General features: G+C 44.8%; 1 protein-coding gene across 2 annotated transcripts; it reads left to right on the top strand.

Annotated features, from left to right (window-relative positions):
* Positions 1 to 16,204: 16,204 nt before the first annotated feature.
* Positions 16,205 to 21,097, top strand: LOC101474852 (acidic mammalian chitinase-like). 2 transcript variants are annotated; one of them, XM_004574481.4, is made up of 13 exons: positions 16,205 to 16,230; positions 16,956 to 17,020; positions 17,161 to 17,220; positions 17,313 to 17,339; positions 17,444 to 17,648; positions 17,783 to 17,839; positions 18,077 to 18,242; positions 18,435 to 18,559; positions 18,671 to 18,794; positions 18,900 to 19,082; positions 19,199 to 19,315; positions 19,411 to 19,543; positions 19,904 to 21,097. In XM_004574481.4, exons 1-13 carry the CDS (start codon positions 16,220 to 16,222, stop codon positions 20,149 to 20,151), a joined length of 1,521 nt encoding a protein of 506 aa, XP_004574538.2. In that variant the 5' UTR covers positions 16,205 to 16,219; the 3' UTR covers positions 20,152 to 21,097. The 2 variants fall into 2 exon arrangements, with proteins under 2 accessions (XP_004574538.2, XP_076740563.1); XM_076884448.1 differs by lacking the exons at positions 16,205 to 16,230; positions 16,956 to 17,020 and adding an exon at positions 17,030 to 17,084.
* The last annotated feature ends 353 nt before the right edge of the window (positions 21,098 to 21,450 follow it).

Raw genomic sequence — 21,450 nt, 5'->3', positions numbered from 1 at the left:
TCCAGACCAATCAGAAACCATGGCTCACAGATGAGGTCTACAGGCTCCTGAGGGTGAGAAACGCATCCTTCAGAGCCGGGGATGAGATGAGTTTAAGAACAGCAGGGGCAAACCTGTCACGCTGCATCAGAGAGGCAAAAAGGCAATACTCCAGGAGGATTTTGCAAACTTCAGTGGCAGCAGAGATACTCGGAGGCTGTGGCAAGGGATGCAGACCATCACAGACTACAAGCCCACTCTGTAGACCACTGTTGGTTCCACCTCTTTACCAGAAGAACTTCACACCGGCACCAAAGACTCGATCATTCAACACCATCATTCCCCAGCAACTCATTCACAATCTGGATCTGCTGGGGGTCAGCACCTCGCTGTGTAATTGGCTGCTAGATTTCCTGACAGGAAGACAGCAGGCAGTATGGGTCGGCAGCAGCACCTCCGGCTCAAGAACACTGAATACATGGGCTTCCCAAGGATGTGTGTTGAGCTCTCTGCTCTTCACTCTGCTGATCCACGACTGCACACCATCACACAGCTCCAACCTTTATATGAAGTTTGCAGACGACACAACTGTGGTAGATCACATCAGCAACAATAATGAGACCTACTACAGGAGGGAAGTTAACCATCTGACCGAGTGGTGCAGCAACAACAACCTGTCCCTGAATGTGGAGAAGACTAAGGAATCATCAAAGACTTCGGGTGTCATGGTCATGAGCCCATTGACTCAGTGATTTTGTGTTTGGTGTATTACTTATTATTATTGTCATTAATTGTGGATTGTTTTGGGATGGTTTGTGTTTTGGGGTTTTGGATGCTGGGTTTCTGGGTTGGTGCTCGTGGATCGTGGGTGCTTCTCTTCCCTCCTTCCAGGACATCTACTGCAACTGCCTCATCCGGAAAGCCCTCTGCGCCACAGGTGACTCCACTCATCCATCCAACAGCTTCTTCAGTTGAAGAAGCTGCCATGTGGAAGGAGACTGAAGAGCCTCCAGGCCAGAACCAGCAGACTGATAGACTGTCAGGATGCTGAATTCACTCCCTGCTGTCACACACACCAGACCTGCATTCACCTTTTCCCTCTGAACTCCCCATTACTCAAACATACAACCACCACCTGACCCACCACCATTGCCTTTTCACTGACTGCCCCACTCCCACTTGCATACAAACTTGCCCACAGTCACTATGATTGTGTTGGACACTGCTGTTTTAAATAATTGTATAGTATGGTATTGTGTTGTACATAAGACTTTTATTTTATTTTATTTTCCTTTTTTTATCTTTATATTTTAGTGTACACTGCTATGGAAGACTTGCAATTTAAAATTCCTGTGTATGACTGTACATATGGACTTTGACAATAAAGCTGACTTTGACTTTGACATCATCAATAAACACTAGTGTCCCAGAGCCAAAGACATGCATGTGTTTCACAGATGATATGGTATGCTTTGGATCATGACATTCATGCAGTCGACACTGGAGAATAGGTCCTGAAGGACAAGAAACAGCGTGAGTCAAACAACTTGAGATTAGCAGCATGAACGTGGGAGCTGGTTACCAACATCAGGTAGCTGACGAACTGGCAGGGAGGAGATGACAGCGCAGAGCTTAAATCCCTCTTTGGCCTGATTGCCCCAATTGGCTCCAGATGCGTGAAGCTGAGAAAGCCGTGCCCACGGGCGGAGCCACGGGTGCTCTGGCACTGATGGAAAATCCCAGCTGCTCACCCAGACCATGACAATATCTCTGAATGATTGCACTTTGAAACCAACAGCAGCAAAGACTTAGACTGACCTCAATGTTGACTGTCTGTGCCCAAGACAGATGATTGGGAAACTTTTCAATCACATGTTCAAGCCACGTGTCACTCTGTTATTTACTTCTTACCTGATCAATGGATTAATAATTTCTTTGTGCTCCAGTGTATCATTAATCATGATCCAGTTCATTGTTCTTCATTTTTTTCACAGTCAACAAAGAGATACATTTTAAGCTGAAAATTTTAAACTGACTTTCAAATTTAATTTAAGTATTACATGAACTTTTAGACATTACATTTTTTTTTATTAATTGGACAGACTCACATCATTTTAAATATAATGGGTATTTTACTATTTGGATGAAATCACTTTGTACTCAATAACTAAAGTCCAGAACCCATAACCATGACCAAATTCTGTGTGTCCTCCCTTGAGGTGCTCTGCTTTGTTTTTACTGCAGCCACCTTCAGTTGCTCCTTTGTGGGTCTTTCTGCATTCAGTTTTGTTTTTAATAACCAGAGAACGTGCTGATTTAATTTAGATCAGGTGACTGACCATTGAAAAATATGGTATCATTGAGGCAATTTCTTTGCCTTGATAAACTTTCAGGTTGCTTTTGCTATGTGGGTTGAATCTTTCGTCATTTGATGCACTGTGAGTTCTTTTGAGTTTGGCAATCTGAGGAGGTCAGTATAGCCCCGTACACTTCAGCTTTCATCCTGCTATTAGCACTCGCATCAGTAAATACTAGTGCAGCCGTACATGCTCATACCATTTCCAAAACCATGTTTGACAGATGATGCAGAAGATGTGATTTGGTTTGGACCGATTCTTATATAGGACTTTTCTACTCTACCGGAGCGCTCGATACAACATGCCACATTCACTTTCTTCTATGATTTTAAGTGCTTACTAACTAACAGTCACACTCCAGTGAATGCATTGGAAAGCAACCGGGGGTTAGTATCTTGCCCAAGGATATTTGACATGAACAGTGGGGGGAGCCAGGGGTCAAACCAACCAACCTTCCGACCTACTCTACCTCCTGGGCTATAGCCAGCCCAACTGCAAAACCCCTTGAGTTAAAGCTGAAAAGCAGTACTCCAATCATATATTAACAGCTAATTTAAAATCCACTGTGGTAGTGTACAGGTGTGAAACTACAAAAAACTATGTTTTTGTCCAGCACATTACATTCCTAAGTGTCAGAACTTTCTCCTCACATAGTGTACAAAGTCGTGACTGATTAGACCCCACCTTATCTTAAAGACCTCACTGTACCATATTGTCCCAATAGAGGACTTTGCTCTCAGACTGCAGGCTGAGTGACTTTGTTGTTTCCTTGAGTTGCCAGTGGTAGAAGGGGAGGCAAAGCTTTTAGTTTGTGTCCTTCTATTTTGGGTTCAGGAGACACACATCGTCTGTACTTTTAAGACTAAGCTTAAAACTTGATAAAGGCTATAGTTTGGCCTGGATCAGGTGACCTTTGACCATCTCTTAGTTTTGCTGCTATATTCTAAGGTTGCTGCACTTCTCATGATACGATAAACATTTCTTCTCCACTTCCCTCTCTTCAGTTGCCATCTGTCTATATGCAACAATTGCATGCCATTAATTTTTGTCTTCACTTGTAGATTGTGTTTTGTCCTGTTTCTGTTGTCCTGTGGTCTTTTTACATTCTACTTATTCATCAGTGGTCACAGCAGTTTTTAAAAGAGAGGTCTTCTTCTCTACTTCTACCAGAATCCTCTGAACATTGGGCTATTCTCTCGGTTATTGCTGTGAACTTGCACAATGTATGTAATGCTAGTTATGTATTTTTTTTTCTACACTGTAAAATCTAATATTGTGTTTAATTAAAAATATTAAGTAGGCTGAACTAAATTTTTATCAATTTGTTATTAGAACTCAATTTAAGTAAGTTACCAGTATTATGTATTATTATTTATCCAAAAACGCTGATAAACTCAACAGACCTACGCCTTAGTTCATGGATTCACTTTGTCTAGGGTTTATTTCTGGGATTTCACACAACCCAGGATTCAAATCATGAATACATAATGGGCTTTGATTTACAACATTACAAATGAAATGTGCTCTATTTGGAAGCAGCTGGCCCCTCCCCTTTCGACGGGTTGTGTGAGACTTTAAATCATGAAACTGTAAATTTTAAATTGTTATTGATCCTTTACCCCGAGTCCTAAAGTGTATATGTCATGAATCGCCGTGCGGCAGGCAGGAGTAGGACCCAAAATGCAGGACTCACAGGCACGAGGGAATGAACTCAAAACTCAGCTTTATTCGCTGGCAGAACAAATATACAAACTAAACTAAACTGGGAAACCACAAACTAAGAACTCACAGAGAGACACAGGGAGATCCACACACGGCATGAGGGACGACGTCACGCTGAACAGAGGGAGACGCAGACAGAAATACACAGAGGGTTAACGAGGGAAGTGGGAACACACGGGGAACACAGGTGACACTGATAATCATAACGAGACAGGGCGGGGTGAACTGAACACTGACGGGAGAGGTGAACAGGAAGTACAGAGGTTCAGACAGGAGGAGAGAGAGCACGAGTAGAACACCAACGTAACAGGCAGGGGAGACACGGAATAAACACGAAAGGGGACGAGGGCTCATAAATACATAGAGGGCACACAGGGGGAAGAGAGAGCACGGGGAGAACTTAGACATAATGGGCAGGGGAAGCATGGAATAAAACATAAGGAGAGACGAGGGCTCACAGATACACAGAGGGGCACACAGGGGGTAAGAGCCATGAAGGGAGAACACTTAGGGAACAACACAACAGGGCAACTCAGAAAACATGGCCTAAGCAAGGAACAAAATACAAACATACAAGGAAACTAAGAACACTGGGCCAACATGGCCCAGGACCATGACAGTACCCCCCCCTCAAGGGCTGGCTCCAGACAGCCCAAACACAGAAAAACAAAACAGAAAACAACCCAGGGCGGGCGGCGGGGGCCCAGGACGGAGGGCCCGGAACAGAAAACAAAAGAAGGGCACAGCAAACACCGGAGCCCAAGAAAATAACCCAAACACAGAGCAGTTCAGGGGGCCGACCATGCGGAAGGCAACGGCGGAGACGTGGAAACAGTTCAGGAGGCCGACCGTGCGCAAGGCAACGGCGGAGACGTGGAAACAGTTCAGGAGGCCGGCCGTGCGCAAGGCAACGGCGGAGACGTGGAAACAGTTCAGGAGGCCGGCCGTGCGCAAGGCAACGGCGGAGACGTGGAAACAGTTCAGGAGGCCGGCCGTGCGCAAGGCAACGGCGGCGACGTGGAAACAGTTCAGGAGGCCGACCGTGCGCAAGGCAACGGCGGCGACGTGGAAACAGTTCAGGAGGCCGACCGTGCGCAAGGCAACGGCGGAGACGTGGAAACAGTTCAGGAGGCCGGCCGTGCGCAAGGCAACGGCGGAGACGTGGAAACAGTTCAGGAGGCCGGCCGTGCGCAAGGCAACGGCGGAGACGTGGAAACAGTTCAGGAGGCCGGCCGTGCGCAAGGCAACGGCGGCGACGTGGAAACAGTTCAGGAGGCCGGCCGTGCGCAAGGCAACGGCGGCGGTGAAGGAGACGACGGAGCAGTTCAGGAGGCCGACCGCGCGGGAGGCGGCGGCGACGATGACAGCGCTGGTCCGGGGGCCGACCGTGCGGAAGGCGACGGCGGCCACCCAGGAGAAGAGGGTCCGGGGGCCGGCCGTGCGGAAGGCGACGGAGGCCACTCAGGCGAAGGCGGTCCGGGGGCCGGCCGTGCGGAAGGCGACGGCGGCCACTCAGGCGATGACGGTGCAGTTCGGGGGGCCGGCCGCGCGGAAGGCAGCGGCGGCGGCTCTCCAGTGTCAGGCGTACTGGCCGAGGCCCGGTGGGCACAGGACCAGTCAAGGCGGGACCAGGCGAAGCACAGGCTGAGGCTGCAGCGGGCGAAGGCTCTGAGGAGGCTGCAGCGGGCGAAGGCTCTGAGGCCGGGCCAGACGAGGACGAAGGCTCTGAGGCCGGGCCAGGCGGAGCTGCAGAGGCTGAGGCCGGACCAGGCGTAGCAGAAGCAGAGGCTGAGGCTGGCCCAGGCGATGACGAGGCGGTCGCAGATGGCGGCTGGACAGGCTCCTCGGGCCCTCCAGCTGATGCGGCGTGAGGCTGAACGGGCCCCTCGGACCCTCCAGCGGAGACAGGAGGCTGAACGGGCCCCTCGGACCCTCCAGCGGAGACAGGAGGCTGAACGGGCCCCTCGGACCCTCCAGCGGAGACGAGGGGGTGCTGGCCGGGCTCACTGGAACCCCCAGCGGACGAGGTAGATGGCGGCGTGGGAGCCACGGAGTCCTGGATGAGCTCATCCGAGCTTCCAGCAGGAGCTGATGTAGAGCCAGAGAGGATTGGGACCCCGGGCTCAATGTTAAGCTGGCTAAAAAACCGCACTGCTACGGGGAACTGGGCCAAAGGTTCAGGTGCGAGCTGAGCTGCCGGACACACGGGGACCTGAGCTGCCGGACACACGGGGACCTGAGCTGCCGGACACACGGGGACCTGAGCTGCCGGACACACGGGGACCTGAGCTGCCGGACACACGGGGACCTGAACTGATGTCTGTAGTAACGGTGGTGGTGAGAGTGGAGTAGGTGGTGGAGTTAATGACTCCACAGGGGAATGAACTAGAGGTAGTGACGGTTGTGGTGCTGGTGGTTGAGTGGGTGACTGTGCTAAAGGGGACTGCACTGGAGACTGCACTGGAGACTGCACTGGAGACTGCACTGGGGACACTGGAGACTGCACTGAGGGTGGCTGCGAGGGAGCTAACTGAGCTGTGAAGGGCTGCGAGGGAGCTAACTGAGCTGTGAAGGGCTGCGAGGGAGCTAACTGAGCTGTGAAGGGCTGCGAGGGAGCTAACTGAGCTGTCGATAAGGCTGATGGTTCCTCTACCAACTGAGCTATTGACTGGGCTAAGGATTGAAATAAGGTTTGTAGTAAGTCAGGCTGTGGATGTGACTGTGCTATGGGAAGCGAGGCTGAATGTGGTGGAGGTGGCGACTGAGCTTCGGGCCAGGCGGCTAACAGAGCTTCGGGCCGGGCGGCTAACAGAGCTTCGGGCCGGGCGGCTAACAGAGCTTGGGGCGAAAATGGTGGTGGTGGAGTTGGTGTCTGGGCTACAGGCGGCTTCTGAGCAGGTGACACTGGAGACTGAGCTACAGACGGCTGCTGAGCAGGGGACTGAGCTGAAAGCGGACGGGCAGCTGACTGAATAAACATAGCTCCAGAATAAACAGTTCCAGATGAAACAGTCTTAACTCCTGGGTCCGAAGGAGCATCAGAAGCACAGTCTTTTGAACCAAAGTGGAAACGATCGCTCTCAAAATAAATACTGTCATTTTCTGGAACAGGAGGAACAGAAGATCTAGAGTTCATGAAGCCGACGTTAGCGGCCTTGGGGGAAACGGTACGTTTATCCCTCGACACAGAAGGTGAATGTAGGGGGACTTTGTCACTCACCCTAGGCGGTTGGTCGAGAAGAGTCCCAGGCTCCTGCTGTGAAGTGGAAACGCTGGGTGAGTCGGGCGGCACGATAATAATCCCTAACATCTTGTAGAAGGCTTGTGCAGGCGTGAGCTGATTGCTTGCAGGCTCGTAGTAATCCTCCCGGGACCGGCTGGAGCGTTTTCTGCGAGACCTGGGCGTCCGCGGAGAGGAAGCAGGTGAGTGGACCGAAGGGTAAGCAGCTAGTGAGGAGCGGCAGCACGGAGGCCCTCCAAGCGCTAGCCGAGTCCCGTCAAAACGGGAGCTGCGCTTCCACGGTGAGTCCGCTGGATCCATTACTGGTGACGTCGTACTGTCATGAATCGCCGTGCGGCAGGCAGGAGTAGGACCCAAAATGCAGGACTCACAGGCACGAGGGAATGAACTCAAAACTCAGCTTTATTCGCTGGCAGAACAAATATACAAACTAAACTAAACTGGGAAACCACAAACTAAGAACTCACAGAGAGACACAGGGAGATCCACACACGGCATGAGGGACGACGTCACGCTGAACAGAGGGAGACGCAGACAGAAATACACAGAGGGTTAACGAGGGAAGTGGGAACACACGGGGAACACAGGTGACACTGATAATCATAACGAGACAGGGCGGGGTGAACTGAACACTGACGGGAGAGGTGAACAGGAAGTACAGAGGTTCAGACAGGAGGAGAGAGAGCACGAGTAGAACACCAACGTAACAGGCAGGGGAGACACGGAATAAACACGAAAGGGGACGAGGGCTCATAAATACATAGAGGGCACACAGGGGGAAGAGAGAGCACGGGGAGAACTTAGACATAATGGGCAGGGGAAGCATGGAATAAAACATAAGGAGAGACGAGGGCTCACAGATACACAGAGGGGCACACAGGGGGTAAGAGCCATGAAGGGAGAACACTTAGGGAACAACACAACAGGGCAACTCAGAAAACATGGCCTAAGCAAGGAACAAAATACAAACATACAAGGAAACTAAGAACACTGGGCCAACATGGCCCAGGACCATGACAGTATATTTATTTTCTTACTCTTCTTATATTTATTGTTTGTTTACTTGCACTGCTGTAGCTGGAGCCTCGTCGTCTCGTCTCTCTATATGCTGGACTGTATGTAGCGGAGATGACAATAAAGTTTACTTTGACTTCAGCAGCGAGCAGGCGCACCGAGGGCTCTCGCACTCACTCTTCATGTACAGAATTTTGAAAAAACATTGGTGCAAATTATAAGTCTGTATCATGATGTCTGGTGTTTTCGTGTTTGTTGGTTTGTTTTTATTTTGTTTAACTTTGCGAGTTGGTTATTAGATGCTGCTCCCTGCCGCCCCGCCCTCTCCTCCCTGTGCCGCAAGCAGCAGGCGCACCTCGCAAACAAAGGGCGCCCTATACTCCCAGCAAATGGGCGATAGAAAACTGATTGGCGCCTGTACCATTCCCAATATGCGCTGGCTGACGTCGGGGACGCATGAGTACAAGCATTTTTTTTTTTTTTTTGCCGATGCCCGTGATGCCGCCCCCCACCATGATGCCGCCCCAGGCAACCGCCCGTGTAGCCCGTATCAATAACCGCTACTGCTTTGCGGCAGCTTTTGAACATCTGTGACATCTATTAATGTCAAATCTAGCCTTTCTTTAACTGCTTTTATATTTAACCGACTTTTCTATTTAATTACATTTTAAATAATAATATTAACAATAGTATTTATTTTGTTAAAAAATGTGTTTAAAAACAAGTTTTTTTGTGAAAGCTATAATCCAGAATAGTGGCCTGTTAAATGGTTAAAGACTAGGTTGGCTTTATACTTGAGAATAAAGTATTACAGCTTGTCCTTCTAAAGAATTAAGTTATATTCCACAGTTGAATCATAAGAAACATTATGTTACATATGAACACTGCCATATGTTAGATCTGGTCATTTTGCTTATAAGAAACTTTATATATTGGAAGTTAGCTTTTAACAAGCATGTAATGATTATATTTAAATTAGGTGGTCTTTTTTAAACACATCTCTTTAGGCCTAAACTGACAGTGCCAATACCACACATTCAGACACAGTAGTAGATGGTGTTTTTACTACTATATGTGTTAGTCTAATTTGGTTGTATGGGGTCTACATTGACCCTCTGTGTTGTACATTATTATGACTGCACAGCCTTTAAGGATCAAATCAGCTTCTGAAAAAACTCTGTGTTTTCTCCCTCTGCTTGCTTCTTGCTGTCTTTGAGGGACCAGCACTCCTGCTGTTGGACAGAAAGACATCAGTAAGTATTTTGGTTTTCCAATATATTAGCAACTGTCAGTGACATTTATATTAATGAGGCTGAGCTTTAATCATACTTTAGATCAGCCTGTTTTACTTATTGTTTTATTTGTGCTTTGGTTTGGGGAAGTTGTTTCTGTACTGATCTTTTCCTGTCTTCTGTTATTAGACTTGAGATATGACTGCACGATGCTGTTGCTGGTGACTCCAGTTAATTCTACAAGACATGCTGTGGAAGTAAACAAACAACAACAGTTTGTCTGCATTTCTTGAAAGATCACATCCCCCAAACTTAGTTTAGAGGGTCTACACTGTATATAGTGAAGTCTGCAAGTTTTCTAACAGCAAAATTTGTTTTGTTCCCAAATGCACATCATTAGAATGAACGTTATTGGCCATGTTTGCATAGCCCTTTTTAAAATGATGCTTTCATGACATTATTGTGTGTTGGGTGGGGGTCACGGCTATCCAGACTGACAGTGTCACCTCTCCGTGGGGAGGGAGCCTGAGATTGTCCAAATTGGAGTCTGTTTATACCAAATGCAGAAAAAAAATGTTTTAAGAAAGCAATTAAGTTCATGTTCCAAAAAATATGATTGTTTGCTTGCAGGACACCAGGAGAGATGAGTCCTCCGTCACAGATGGTGTGGTCAGTGAAGATGGTCGCCTGCAGGTTCAAGCTCATTGCATCTCCAACCCACATCCACTGCCACTGTACTTAAGGGAAGTTAAAGACTTTCTTCTGCACCTACATGTGGATCACCTCAATCCATGACAGTCATTCAGCAGTAATGCCTGGACTGGAAACAAGCATCCTTAAAACATTACAACATTCCAGCTCCTGTGTTGGAATGGAAAACAAATGTGTTGTTTAAATCAGAGATGCACTTGTGACAGAACAACAAATATTTTATTTTGATTATATAAGTAAGTACAAAACAAAGTTGTGGTAGGCCTAAACTTATTTTCAGAATAATTACATCTGAGACTTTGTTTCATTGTAAGATTATAACAGTGATGGCGATATAACTGTTTGTTGCTCAGCAGAACAGTGTCCAGTATGTTGGCTGTTATACTTTGTTGTGTTTGAAAATAAAAGTTGGGCTGATTTTAACATCATTACAAAAAGTGTTGTTAATTATTTTTAATCATATTCAGGTTACCACAAATAGTTTTTTCATTTAGTTGAACTTGAAATGTTTGTCAGTAGGTAAACAATTAGTACTGTACAGTCAGAAATATCAAGTTATTCTTAATACTGCAGACTTGCAATGTGTAAGTTGTCCTAACAGTCATCTTAAGTAAGCTTTACTTAGTTTTTTTGAGGCAACGAGTTTCCTTAATTTTTTTGATTTCTGGGAACTAACAAGGCTGTACAGTGTACTCAAAATGAGTAAGTTGCCCTAACTTGGTCATCTTACGTAAAACTTTACTCAATTTTGTTGAGGGAACGAGTTTGCATAGCTTTTTTGAGTTCTGGGAACTAATTAGAATTTACAGTGTATGGCAAAAAGAGAGAAGGTCATTTTCAGTTTGACTAAATCAAAATGATCTTGATCTTTATGTGTTTATAAAATTTTGTTTTAAATTTTGAATTCGTTTTACATTGAAGCATTGCTTTATGTAATATGGGGTTTTGTATGCATACCCTTTTGCCTTCTGTTACCAGTAATAGTGCCATTTATATAGCATTTAATAACTGGGTGATAATGATTCTGTTCAAGAGATCTACAAAACACAGTGCTGGAAGGGTGACACCACCAGGTGTTGCAATCACTTCCATGGCCACAGGTAAATGAAGGCATGCAGACTGGCTCTACATACATTTTTGAAATAATGGGTCTTTCTCAGAAACCCCAGTGTGTTAGATGTCACCTGTGCAGCAGGGTCCAGAAATAAAAAAAAAAGCTAAATATCCCACAATTTACTGTTAGTTGTATTATATCAAAGTGGAAGTGTTTGGGAATGACAGTAACTCAGCTTTGAAGTGGTAGGCAAGCCTAAATCCTTTTCTGTCTGGCAATCCAATGGACAAGTCTAGGTTTGGCGATTGCTAGGAGAATGGTAATTGTCTGACCGCATTGTACCAAGTATAAAGTTTGGCAGAGGGAGGACTGTGATGTGGGGTTGTTTACCAGGAATCTGTCTCGGCCTCGTAGTTCCATTGAAAGAAACTTTTAATGCTCTGGCATACCTACACATGTAGGACAATTTCCATCCATCCATCCATCCATCCATCCATCCATCCATCCATCCATCCATCCATCTTCATCCGCTTTGTCCGGGGTCGGGTCGCAGGGGCAGCAGCCTAAGCAAAGAGGCCCAGACCTCCCTCTCCCCAGCCACCTCCTCCAGCTTATCCGGGGAACACCAAGGCGTTCCCAGGCCAAGCGAGAGATATAATCTCTCCAGCGTGTCCTGGGTCTGCCCCGGGGCCTCCTCCCGGTGGGACATGCCTGGAACACCTCACCCAGGAGGCGCCCAGGGGGCATCCTTGTCAGATGCCCGAACCACCTCAGCTGGCTCCTTTCGATGTGTAGCAGCAGCTGCTCTACTCTGAGCCCCTCCCGGATGGCCGAACTTCTCACCCTATCTCTAAGGGAGAGGCCAGCCACCCTTCGGAGGAAGCTCATTTCTGCCGCTTGTATCCGCGATCTCGTTCTTTCGGTCACTACCCACAGCTCGTGGCCATAGGTGAGGGTAGGGACGTAGATCGACCGGTAAATTGAGAGCTTCGCTTTTACACTCAGCTCCCTCTTCACCACGACGGACCGGTGCAGCGTCCGCATTACTGCAGCTGCAGCCCCAATCCGTCTGTCGATCTCCGGCTCCCTTCTCCCATCACTCGCGAACAAGACCCTGAGATACTTGAACTCCTCCACTTGGGGCAGGAACTCATCCCCGACCCGGAGTGGGCACTCCACCCTTTTCCGGCTGAGAACCACGGCCTCAGATTTGGAGGTGCTGATCCTCATTCCCGCTGCTTCACACTCGGCTGCGAACCGTTCCAGTGCGAGCTGGAGGCCCTCACCCGATGAAGCCAACAGAACCACATCATCTGCAAAAATCAGAGATGAGATTCTGAGGCCACCAAAGCGAAAGCCCTCCGCCACTTGGCTGTGCCTAGAAATCCTGTCCATAAAAATTATGAACAGAACCGGAGACAAAGGGCAGCCCTGGCGGAGCCCATCACCCACCGGGAACGAGTCCGACTTATTGCCGGCAATGCGAACCAAGCTCTTGCAACGGTTGTATAGGGATCGAATGGCCCGTAGCAATGGGCCAGACACCCCATATTCCCGCAACACCTCCCACAGGACACCCCGAGGGACACGGTCAAATGCCTTCTCCAAGTCCACAAAACACATGTAGACTGGTTGGGCAAACTCCCATGCACCCTCAAGCATCCTGGAGAGGATAAAGAGCTGGTCCAGTGTTCCGCGACCAGGACGAAAACCGCATTGTTCCTTCTGTATCCAAGGTTCGACTAGCGGACGAACTCTCCTTTCCAGCACCCTGGCATAGACTTTCCCAGGGAGGCTGAGGAGTGTGATCCCCCTGTAGTTGGAACACACCCTCCGGTCCCCTTTCTTAAAGATGGGGACCACCGCCCCGATCTGCCAGTCCACAGGTACTGCCCCTGATCTCCACGCAACATTGCAGAGGCGTGTCAACCAGGACAGCCCTACAATGTCCAGAGCCTTCAGGAACTCGGGGCGGACCTCATCAACACCAGGGGCTCTGGCACCAAGGAGTTATTTAACTGCCTCAGTGACCTCGCCCCTGGAAATTGGCGGGTCATTCCCCTCATCCCCAGACTCTGCTTCCTCCTCGGAAGACGTGTCAGTGGGATTAAGGAGGTCCTCGAAGTATTCCTTCCACCGCCTGACAATTTTCTCAGTCGACGTCAGCAGCGCTCCGCCAGCACTATACACAGTGCAGGTAGAGCACCGCTTTCCCCTCCTGAGACGTCTGACGGTTTGCCAGAATCTCTTCGAGGCAGTCCGAAAGTCTTTTTCCATGGCCTCTCCGAACTCCTCCCACACCCGAGTTTTTGCTTCAGCCACTGCCCGAGCCACATTCCGCTTGGCCTGTCGATACCTGTCGGCTGCCTCCGGAGTCCCACAGGCTAACCAAGCCCGATAGGACTCCTTCTTCAGCCTGGTGGCTCCCTTCACCTCTGGTGTCCACCATTTGGTTCGGGGATTACCACCACGGCAGGCACCAACCACCTTGCGGCCGCAGCTCAATGCAGCAGCTTCTGCAATGGAGACGCTGAACATGGTCCATTCGGACTCAATGTCCCCAGTCTCCCTGGGAATGCTGTTGAAGCTCTGCCGGAGGTGTGCGTTGAAGATCTCGCGGACTGGGGCCTCAAACTCCCAAATTTGTGGAACCAGTTTGGGGATGGCCCATTCCTGTCCCAACTTGACTGCACACTAGTACACAAAGCCATGTCCATAAAGACAGGGACGAATGAGTTTGGAGTGGAAAAAGTCCACAGAGTCCTGAAGTCGTTCCAATAGCATACCTTTGGGATGAATTAAAGTGGAGACTGTGAGCCAAAGTCTTCTTGTCCAACATCAGTACCTCACAAGTGTGCTTCTGTAAGAATGGTCAAAAATTCCTATAAACATGCTCCTAACACTGTGGAAAGCATTACCAAAAAAACTGAAGCTGATGTAGATGTAAAGGGTGGCCTGACATTATAATGAGCCCTATGGATTTAGAATGGGATGCCATTTAAATTTATATGCATGCAAAGGCAGATGAGCGAATATTTTTGGTAGTATAATCTAAGTTGCAGGTTTATCAGTCAAGCAATCATAAATGGAACAAACAGAATATGTATCATATGTTCTGTTTGTGTTTTGTATTTTATTTTATTTTTTGAAGATTAATTTTTAAGCACCCTTTTAATTTTAATTTGCACACTTTATTTCACACCCTGAAAACTATGTGTAACATTGAGGCAAACTGTAGAAATTCTAGGGTTTGTAAGGGAAAGCACAGGGGATATTGTGCCATCTAAAAGGATAATGTTTAGATAGATGGCCTTACGTTATCTTACAGTGATAAGTGATAAGATAATGTGAAGGAGTGAGCACTAACTGATTGCACAAGCAAGGAAAATCTCTTTCTTTGTTTTTTTTAAATAAAGGGTATATTTTGTTGTTTCAAAACACTTTATGAAATAAAAAAGAAATCTGAAAACAGTCAAGAATGATTTGTTGACAATGTAAATTCATGCAGCAGGTGGGGGATCAGAATCACCTGTATTATTTTTTCCTTTCCACTCATTTGAAAGTTTGTTAGTGGTTTATCACTTGTTCCAGCACACGCAAACGTCACACCATTGTAAATCTGTTTATTGCACAGGATAACGTGTATTCACTCAAGCCTATTTCCAAATCACCTAAATGTTAATTATGGCACTAGCTGTGAAACATTTTCATGATGAAAGGTCGTGGCCAGTCTTCAACAAAGGAGAGATATAAAATAATCAACGCGGTTAATCTTAGAAGATGGGCACTTCTATATTGTTATGTCATGATGTTTCTCAGTTTATGATCATCTTTTTTATTATTGTCACATAGCTGACAAACATTGAGTGATTATTATTTTTCATACTTCTTCTATTATGTTTAGGTATCAGTCATTGGAGTCATTCACTTCATCACAAAATGCACCCATATGATCGATGTACTTTGTATTATGATATAATCGTGCTTTATTTGCTTTAATTTTTTAATTTATCAGTTACAACTGGAAACTAATGATTTTCCATAACAACTGACATCAAATTTTCATGTTATTATTATATCTTATATATTATTATATTATATAAAGACACAAAGCTGACATACACATGTTGTATACTTGGGTCTACAAAACTTCACACATTAAAAAAAAAGAAGGCTTCTTTTCAGGAATCAAACCACCAACCTTCAACCAAACTTTATTATTGAAACAACAATAAGGTCATCCACTTTAACAACCTCCAACCCAACTAAAAGAAGAGGGGTTAAGTAAAAACAAGAGTTATTTGAGAATAAATTCAAACCTTTATTATTAGCACAGTCATAAACCAGGTAGGAATTATTTTCTATCTTGTATTATGAGAATAAAATGTTGAAATGAATGAATAGAAAAAACATAAAGGAATAAATACTTCCTCCAATGATTCATTTTAAGACTGACTTTAATCTGGAACATGACAGCATAACAATATGATTTGTATCCAAAACAAAAATTCTATCAGGTATCATATCATCCTATATTTAATTAATGAATAACCATGAAACCAATTGAGCGTTTCCTTGGCTGTGTGTGGGATCACTGTCTTGCTCAAATGTCCACCCTCATTTCATTTTCATTATCCTGGTAGATGGAAGCAGATTTTTATCAAAAATGTTTCAATACACTTTTCCATTCACCCTTTCTTCAGTTTAAGTGTCCCACTGCTGTGTGCTGAAAAACAGCCCCACACCACGATGTTCCCACCTCCAAACTTCACTGTTCTTATGGAGTTTCTGGGGTGATATGCAGTGTTTTTTGACACCCAAACATCACGTGTATTATGGCATCCAAAAGCAAAGTTTAAATGTACTTCAACATGCTTTTTCTTCAACACTGGAGTCTTACGCAGTGAGCATGGCGGTGGAGTGAGTAACTTATTGTCTTCTTTGGAACAATTGTACTTGCTGATTCAGTGTCTTCTTACGATGTTCTTTCCACTTCTGGATTATGGCCCCAACAGTGCTCACTGGAACCTTCAGTAGCCTAGAAATTCTTCTGTAACCAGTGCTATCAGTATGTCCTCAGAGAGCTCATTGGTTTTATCTATCATGAGGTGTTTCTTATAGGTTATAGGCCATCAGTTGGGACTGAACCAGCTAATTACTAATTCTTGACAGAATTGCTTTCAAGTTACTGATGGATTTCTGCGAGTGTCTTGACTGGTTTTTGTTTTTGCAACTTCCTTTCTGTGTGTGTTCAATACTTTCCCCCCTGTATTATTTCTTATTATTTTGCATAATTTACGGACATCTATGGTTTGATTTCTTTGCGTGTGTGGATCGGATGGGTTGTTAGCGATTGAATTCTGATAAGAATTTCATGTCAGTAGCAAATTTAGAAACATATTTATTTAGAAAATTGGTGACATGTTCTATACTTACTTTACCCCCTGTATGTAATATACTATATAACGATATGATATGTGACCGGTGACCCAAGGTACACCAGGGTCATATACGTGCCACAATGAGTAAATTATTGCCTACATATAGCTAAGACTAAGCAATCTCTTATCAAAGCATGTCCTAATAATCAGTACACTTATGACCTAGATTTACGAAAGACTGCTATATTGTCTTTGTGTTCGTAGAACAATCAGGTGTATAAAAGGCCAAACTTTGTTGCGGCTGTTTGGGTCTTTCTTCTGGTTTGACGGTAAATGAACAAGGGGCACAGCCCTTATTCTCTCTTAATCATGGTTTCTTTTCTTTTTTTGCTGGTGGGTAGGTGGGTGGGAGGTTGTAGCTTTTATAGTGTTGCTTGATTTGTAGAACTGACATCATTTTTTCTCTTAGAGTCATCAAGTGAAATATTAAGAAGTCACTCTAAGATGGCCAGGCTCACAGTTGTAGCAGGTATTTTGGGAACTTATTGCATGCATACAATATAAATGTAAACACTGACATTTATTTTATCATGCTTTTGCCTACATTCTAATTTTTCTTAGGTTTGTGTCTGGTGATGAGCCAGCTGGGTAAGTTTTTTTTCTGTTTCTTTTTTGTTAAAGAAAATAAATTTTGATCACTACTTGTGTATCACTACTGGGACCTGTGCTTTATTAATATTACACCACCACAGGATCTGCCAGCAGGATGGAGTGCTACTTCACCAACTGGTCCCAGTACAGGCCTGGAGATGGAAAGTTTCTGCCACAAAATGTGGACCCTTTCCTATGCACCACCCTCATCTATGCATTCTCCATCATCAACTACAACAATGAGCTGGTTACCTACGAGTGGAATGACGACGTCCTCTACAAGTCTTTCAATGATCTGAAGACCAAGTAAGTGGATATTATCCTATAGGTCAGAGGTAAAGCAAAACACAATACCTCTTGAGCGTATCGTGTCTTTAAGAGTTTTCCACTAAGATATTACAGTTTCTTTAATGATATTACAAGTTTTCTGCTGTTTCCAGGAATCCCCACCTGAAGACTCTCTTGGCCGTTGGTGGATGGAACTTTGGGTCAACACAGTAAGAAATACTTTAAAGAAAGAAAATTATTTCACATTAGGACAATGGTACGTAGCTAACCAAATATTGTGTGTAAACCATCAGTCTGAATCAAATCAAAATCAAAAAGAAGTTTCCATTATTAAACACAGCAAACATTAATCACAATTCTCCTGTTAAAGACATAAAGCACTAAGCAGATTTTACTATAAAGATCAAATGTTAACTTGGTTTTTGTGTTTTTTTGTTTTTTTGCAGGTTCTCCATCACAGTTTCTACTGCAGCTAATCGTCAGAAGTTCATCCAGTCTACTATCAGATTTCTAAGGACTCATGGATTTGACGGTCTGGATTTGGACTGGGAGTACCCTGGATCCCGTGGAAGTCCTCCTGAGGACAAACAGAGGTTTACTCTGCTCTGCAGGGTGGGTATAGATCTCCATTTTTTAAAATCTACATCTCATTGATGTTGTTTCGTTTGTATCATACTTGAATGGTAAATGCTAAATGGACTGATTCCACTAACCTTCCAATCGGTAGATGATCTGCTATACCTCCTAAACTACAGCCACCCCATGGACTCCATTCTTACACTGTTATGTGGTGAACTTTTATAGGAACTTGTTGCTGCCTTTGCAGCTGAAGCCCAAGCTACCGGCAATCCCCAGCTCATGCTAACTGCTGCTGTTGCTGCTGGAAAAGGAACCATTGATGCTGGATATGAGATCGCTGAGATAGCCAAGTGAGGGTCCTGCTTTATAAACCATCTTACTTCATCTACTACTTTTAGAAATCTGACAGTTGTGCAATGTAAGCATGAAAATCACTGTTTATGTTTATTTCCTTATTGCAGAGAATTAGATTTCATCAATATAATGACCTACGACTTCCATGGAACTTGGGAGCAATTCACTGGACACAACAGCCCTTTGTACCGTGGATCTCAGGACTTTGGTGACCTTATCTATTTCAACATTGTAAGTAAAGCGTTAAAACTGAAATAAGATTCATTTAAAAGATAACTGTAACTTTAACAGGTAACTTCTTATGAACACAAACTTCACATTTTTTAACTTCTATAGGACTATGCCATGAAATATTGGAGAGACAATGGCACCCCACTGGAGAAGCTGAGGATGGGATTTGCATCTTATGGTCGTACCTTCCGCCTGACATCATCAAACACTGGTGTTGGTGCTCCAGCTAGCGGCCCAGCATCAGCTGGTCCATACACCCGTGAAGCTGGATTCTGGTCTTATTATGAGGTACATTTCTTAAGGCTGGAATTTAATGATTGCCTCATGATGTATAGCATATGTTGCTTTGATATCTAATGATATTTATAAAACGACAAATGTTAACCATGTAGTCTGTGCTGTAGATCTGTACCTTCGTGAAAGGCAGCACCATTAACTGGATTGAAGACCAGAAAGTCCCCTATGCTTTCAAAAACAATGAGTGGGTAGGATTTGACAACAAGGAGAGCTATGAAACCAAGGTAAGTGAGAAAGCTTGCATCATTTCTTTTTGTTTAACACATTTGTGTATGTACAAGGTAGTGATATCAATCTCTGTTTAATTTTTCCCCAATAGGTACGTTACCTGAAAGATCAGAAGTTTGGCGGGGCCTTTGTGTGGGCTCTTGATTTGGATGACTTTGCAGGAAAATTCTGCGGGGAGGGTCCCCATCCTCTGCTCTCTCATCTGCGCAACCTTCTTGAAATTGGTATGTCCAAAGCAGATTCATATAGATTAATTATTTTAGTCTATATATATTTAATAAATTAGTGTGGAACTGTTATCATAAGAACCTCTGTAATTTAGATAAGATGTTACTACAACAGTCAATAAAAATCCAAATATGTTCGATACAGTTTTGAACTAGTAAAACTTTTGTACGAGGGCAGTAAATGTTCTTCATGTAGCGATTGGAGTAATGAAGAATTCATGTTAATAGGTCAACAGTGGGTTGGGTTAGGGTGAGGTTGTGTTTTAGCCAGTTACGCATTAAGGGATTCATGCTTATTGATACACATGAATGAAAAACCACCAATAACACATAATTCCTTTGATCTGTACTGTCAAGAGCTTCCCCCACTACCCTCAACCACCACCCCAAAACCTGGAGCGAGCACCACTTCCCCACCCAGCACCACCACCACTACTACCCATGCCCCAGGAACTGGATTCTGCAATGGGAAACCTGATGGCTTATATCCCCACCCAGATGACAAAGCCAGCTTCTACATGTGTTCTGGTGGCAACACCCACGTGGGGCAGTGTGGAGCTGGATCTGTCTTTGATGACAACTGCAAATGCTGTAACTGGCCTTGAGCCTGGAGCAGAGGCATTGTGTATTACATCTGGTGCCAACATCATCTATTAAAGGGACTAAAGTGTATCAGTGTATCCTCTATCTACACATTCATTCATTCACCTATATAACTCGGGTCCTTGGATACATAGATAGAGTTGCCATAAACAGGGTATAACCCGCGTCATCAAAAATGAAGGCCTCAGTTCAGACATCATCAGCCTAATAGTGATTTTGTCTCGTACAAAAAGCAAATAAAACAAAAATAATGTCACAGTGGTCACCTCAGCTTTGAATAAAGTGTTAATTACTGCTTAGAGTTTCTAACCTTGCAAAATGCACTATATTGCCAAAATTATTTTCTTTTCTGCTTTCACATGCATAGAAGTTTAATACAATGCTGACCCACCCGTTGCAGCTATAAAACCTTCAACCCTTCTGGGAGTGTTAGTAGTGTATTTATGGTAACTTTTCACTATTTCTCTCGAAGCACATTTGTGAGGTCAGACACTGTGGGATAAGAAGCTCTGCTCTAATTCAATCCAAAACTGTTCTATCGGGTTGTAGACAGGACTCTTTGTAGTTCAGTAAGATTCTTCCACACGAAATTTGCTCAACCATGTCTTTATGAACCTTACTTGGTTCACTGGTGCAAAGTTATGTTGAAACTGGAAGGTACGGTGGCCATGAGAGGCCAAATGGACTGCAACTTTAGAAAACACCAGCAAACAGAAAAACGCTGCAAAAGGACACATAAACACCAAAACATGCTAAGCATTGCTCTGGGAGACACTTAAAAGAAGTGGAGAATTTTTCAGATTTGTGAGGAATGAAAATACTATAGATATAGGTTTGCTATTAGATGTTCACTATTAGCCTGAAAATCTGTCATCTGTTGAAACACACATGAGGGTTTATATGACTGCTGTTTTGCTTTAGGTGAAATAAATAACTAAACTCAGACAACTTGTGTTTTTCAGGGCAAGATGCATTGTCCATTCTGTGGGTTTAAGTTTGAAAACAAATTTCATTGTTCATGTGGAAAAAAACAGCTTTGTCCTGGCTAAAGCTGCTGCCACAGCAGCAGACCTCAAATACTAAAGAGGTAATACTTTCTGCACCGGCTGTTATCTTTTAAGTCTAACTAGTTTTGTAAGAAAATAAAATGAAGAGGGCAAGACTTGTTCACATGTTTGGTGTTTGAACTTTTCAGATCTGTACTCATGTATAAGCAAATAGTGTCATAAATCAAAGAATTTGTTTGTAGTTGGGAAATTGTAGACATCCGGTGTGATATGACTGATAAATCTACATTTCTG

The sequence above is a fragment of the Maylandia zebra genome, linkage group LG5, assembly GCF_041146795.1.
Source record: "Maylandia zebra isolate NMK-2024a linkage group LG5, Mzebra_GT3a, whole genome shotgun sequence".
Classification (NCBI taxonomy): domain Eukaryota; kingdom Metazoa; phylum Chordata; class Actinopteri; order Cichliformes; family Cichlidae; genus Maylandia; species Maylandia zebra.
Note: the sequence above shows the minus strand (reverse complement) of the source record. Positions and strands in the feature narration are given on the sequence as shown.

Coding starts and splice junctions, on each gene's coding strand:
- LOC101474852 (XM_004574481.4), top strand. Junction 18,243..18,434: donor GGTTTACTCTGCTCTGCAGG/GTGGGTATAGAT, acceptor GAACTTTTATAG/GAACTTGTTGCTGCCTTTGC. Junction 19,083..19,198: donor GATTCTGGTCTTATTATGAG/GTACATTTCTTA, acceptor TCTGTGCTGTAG/ATCTGTACCTTCGTGAAAGG.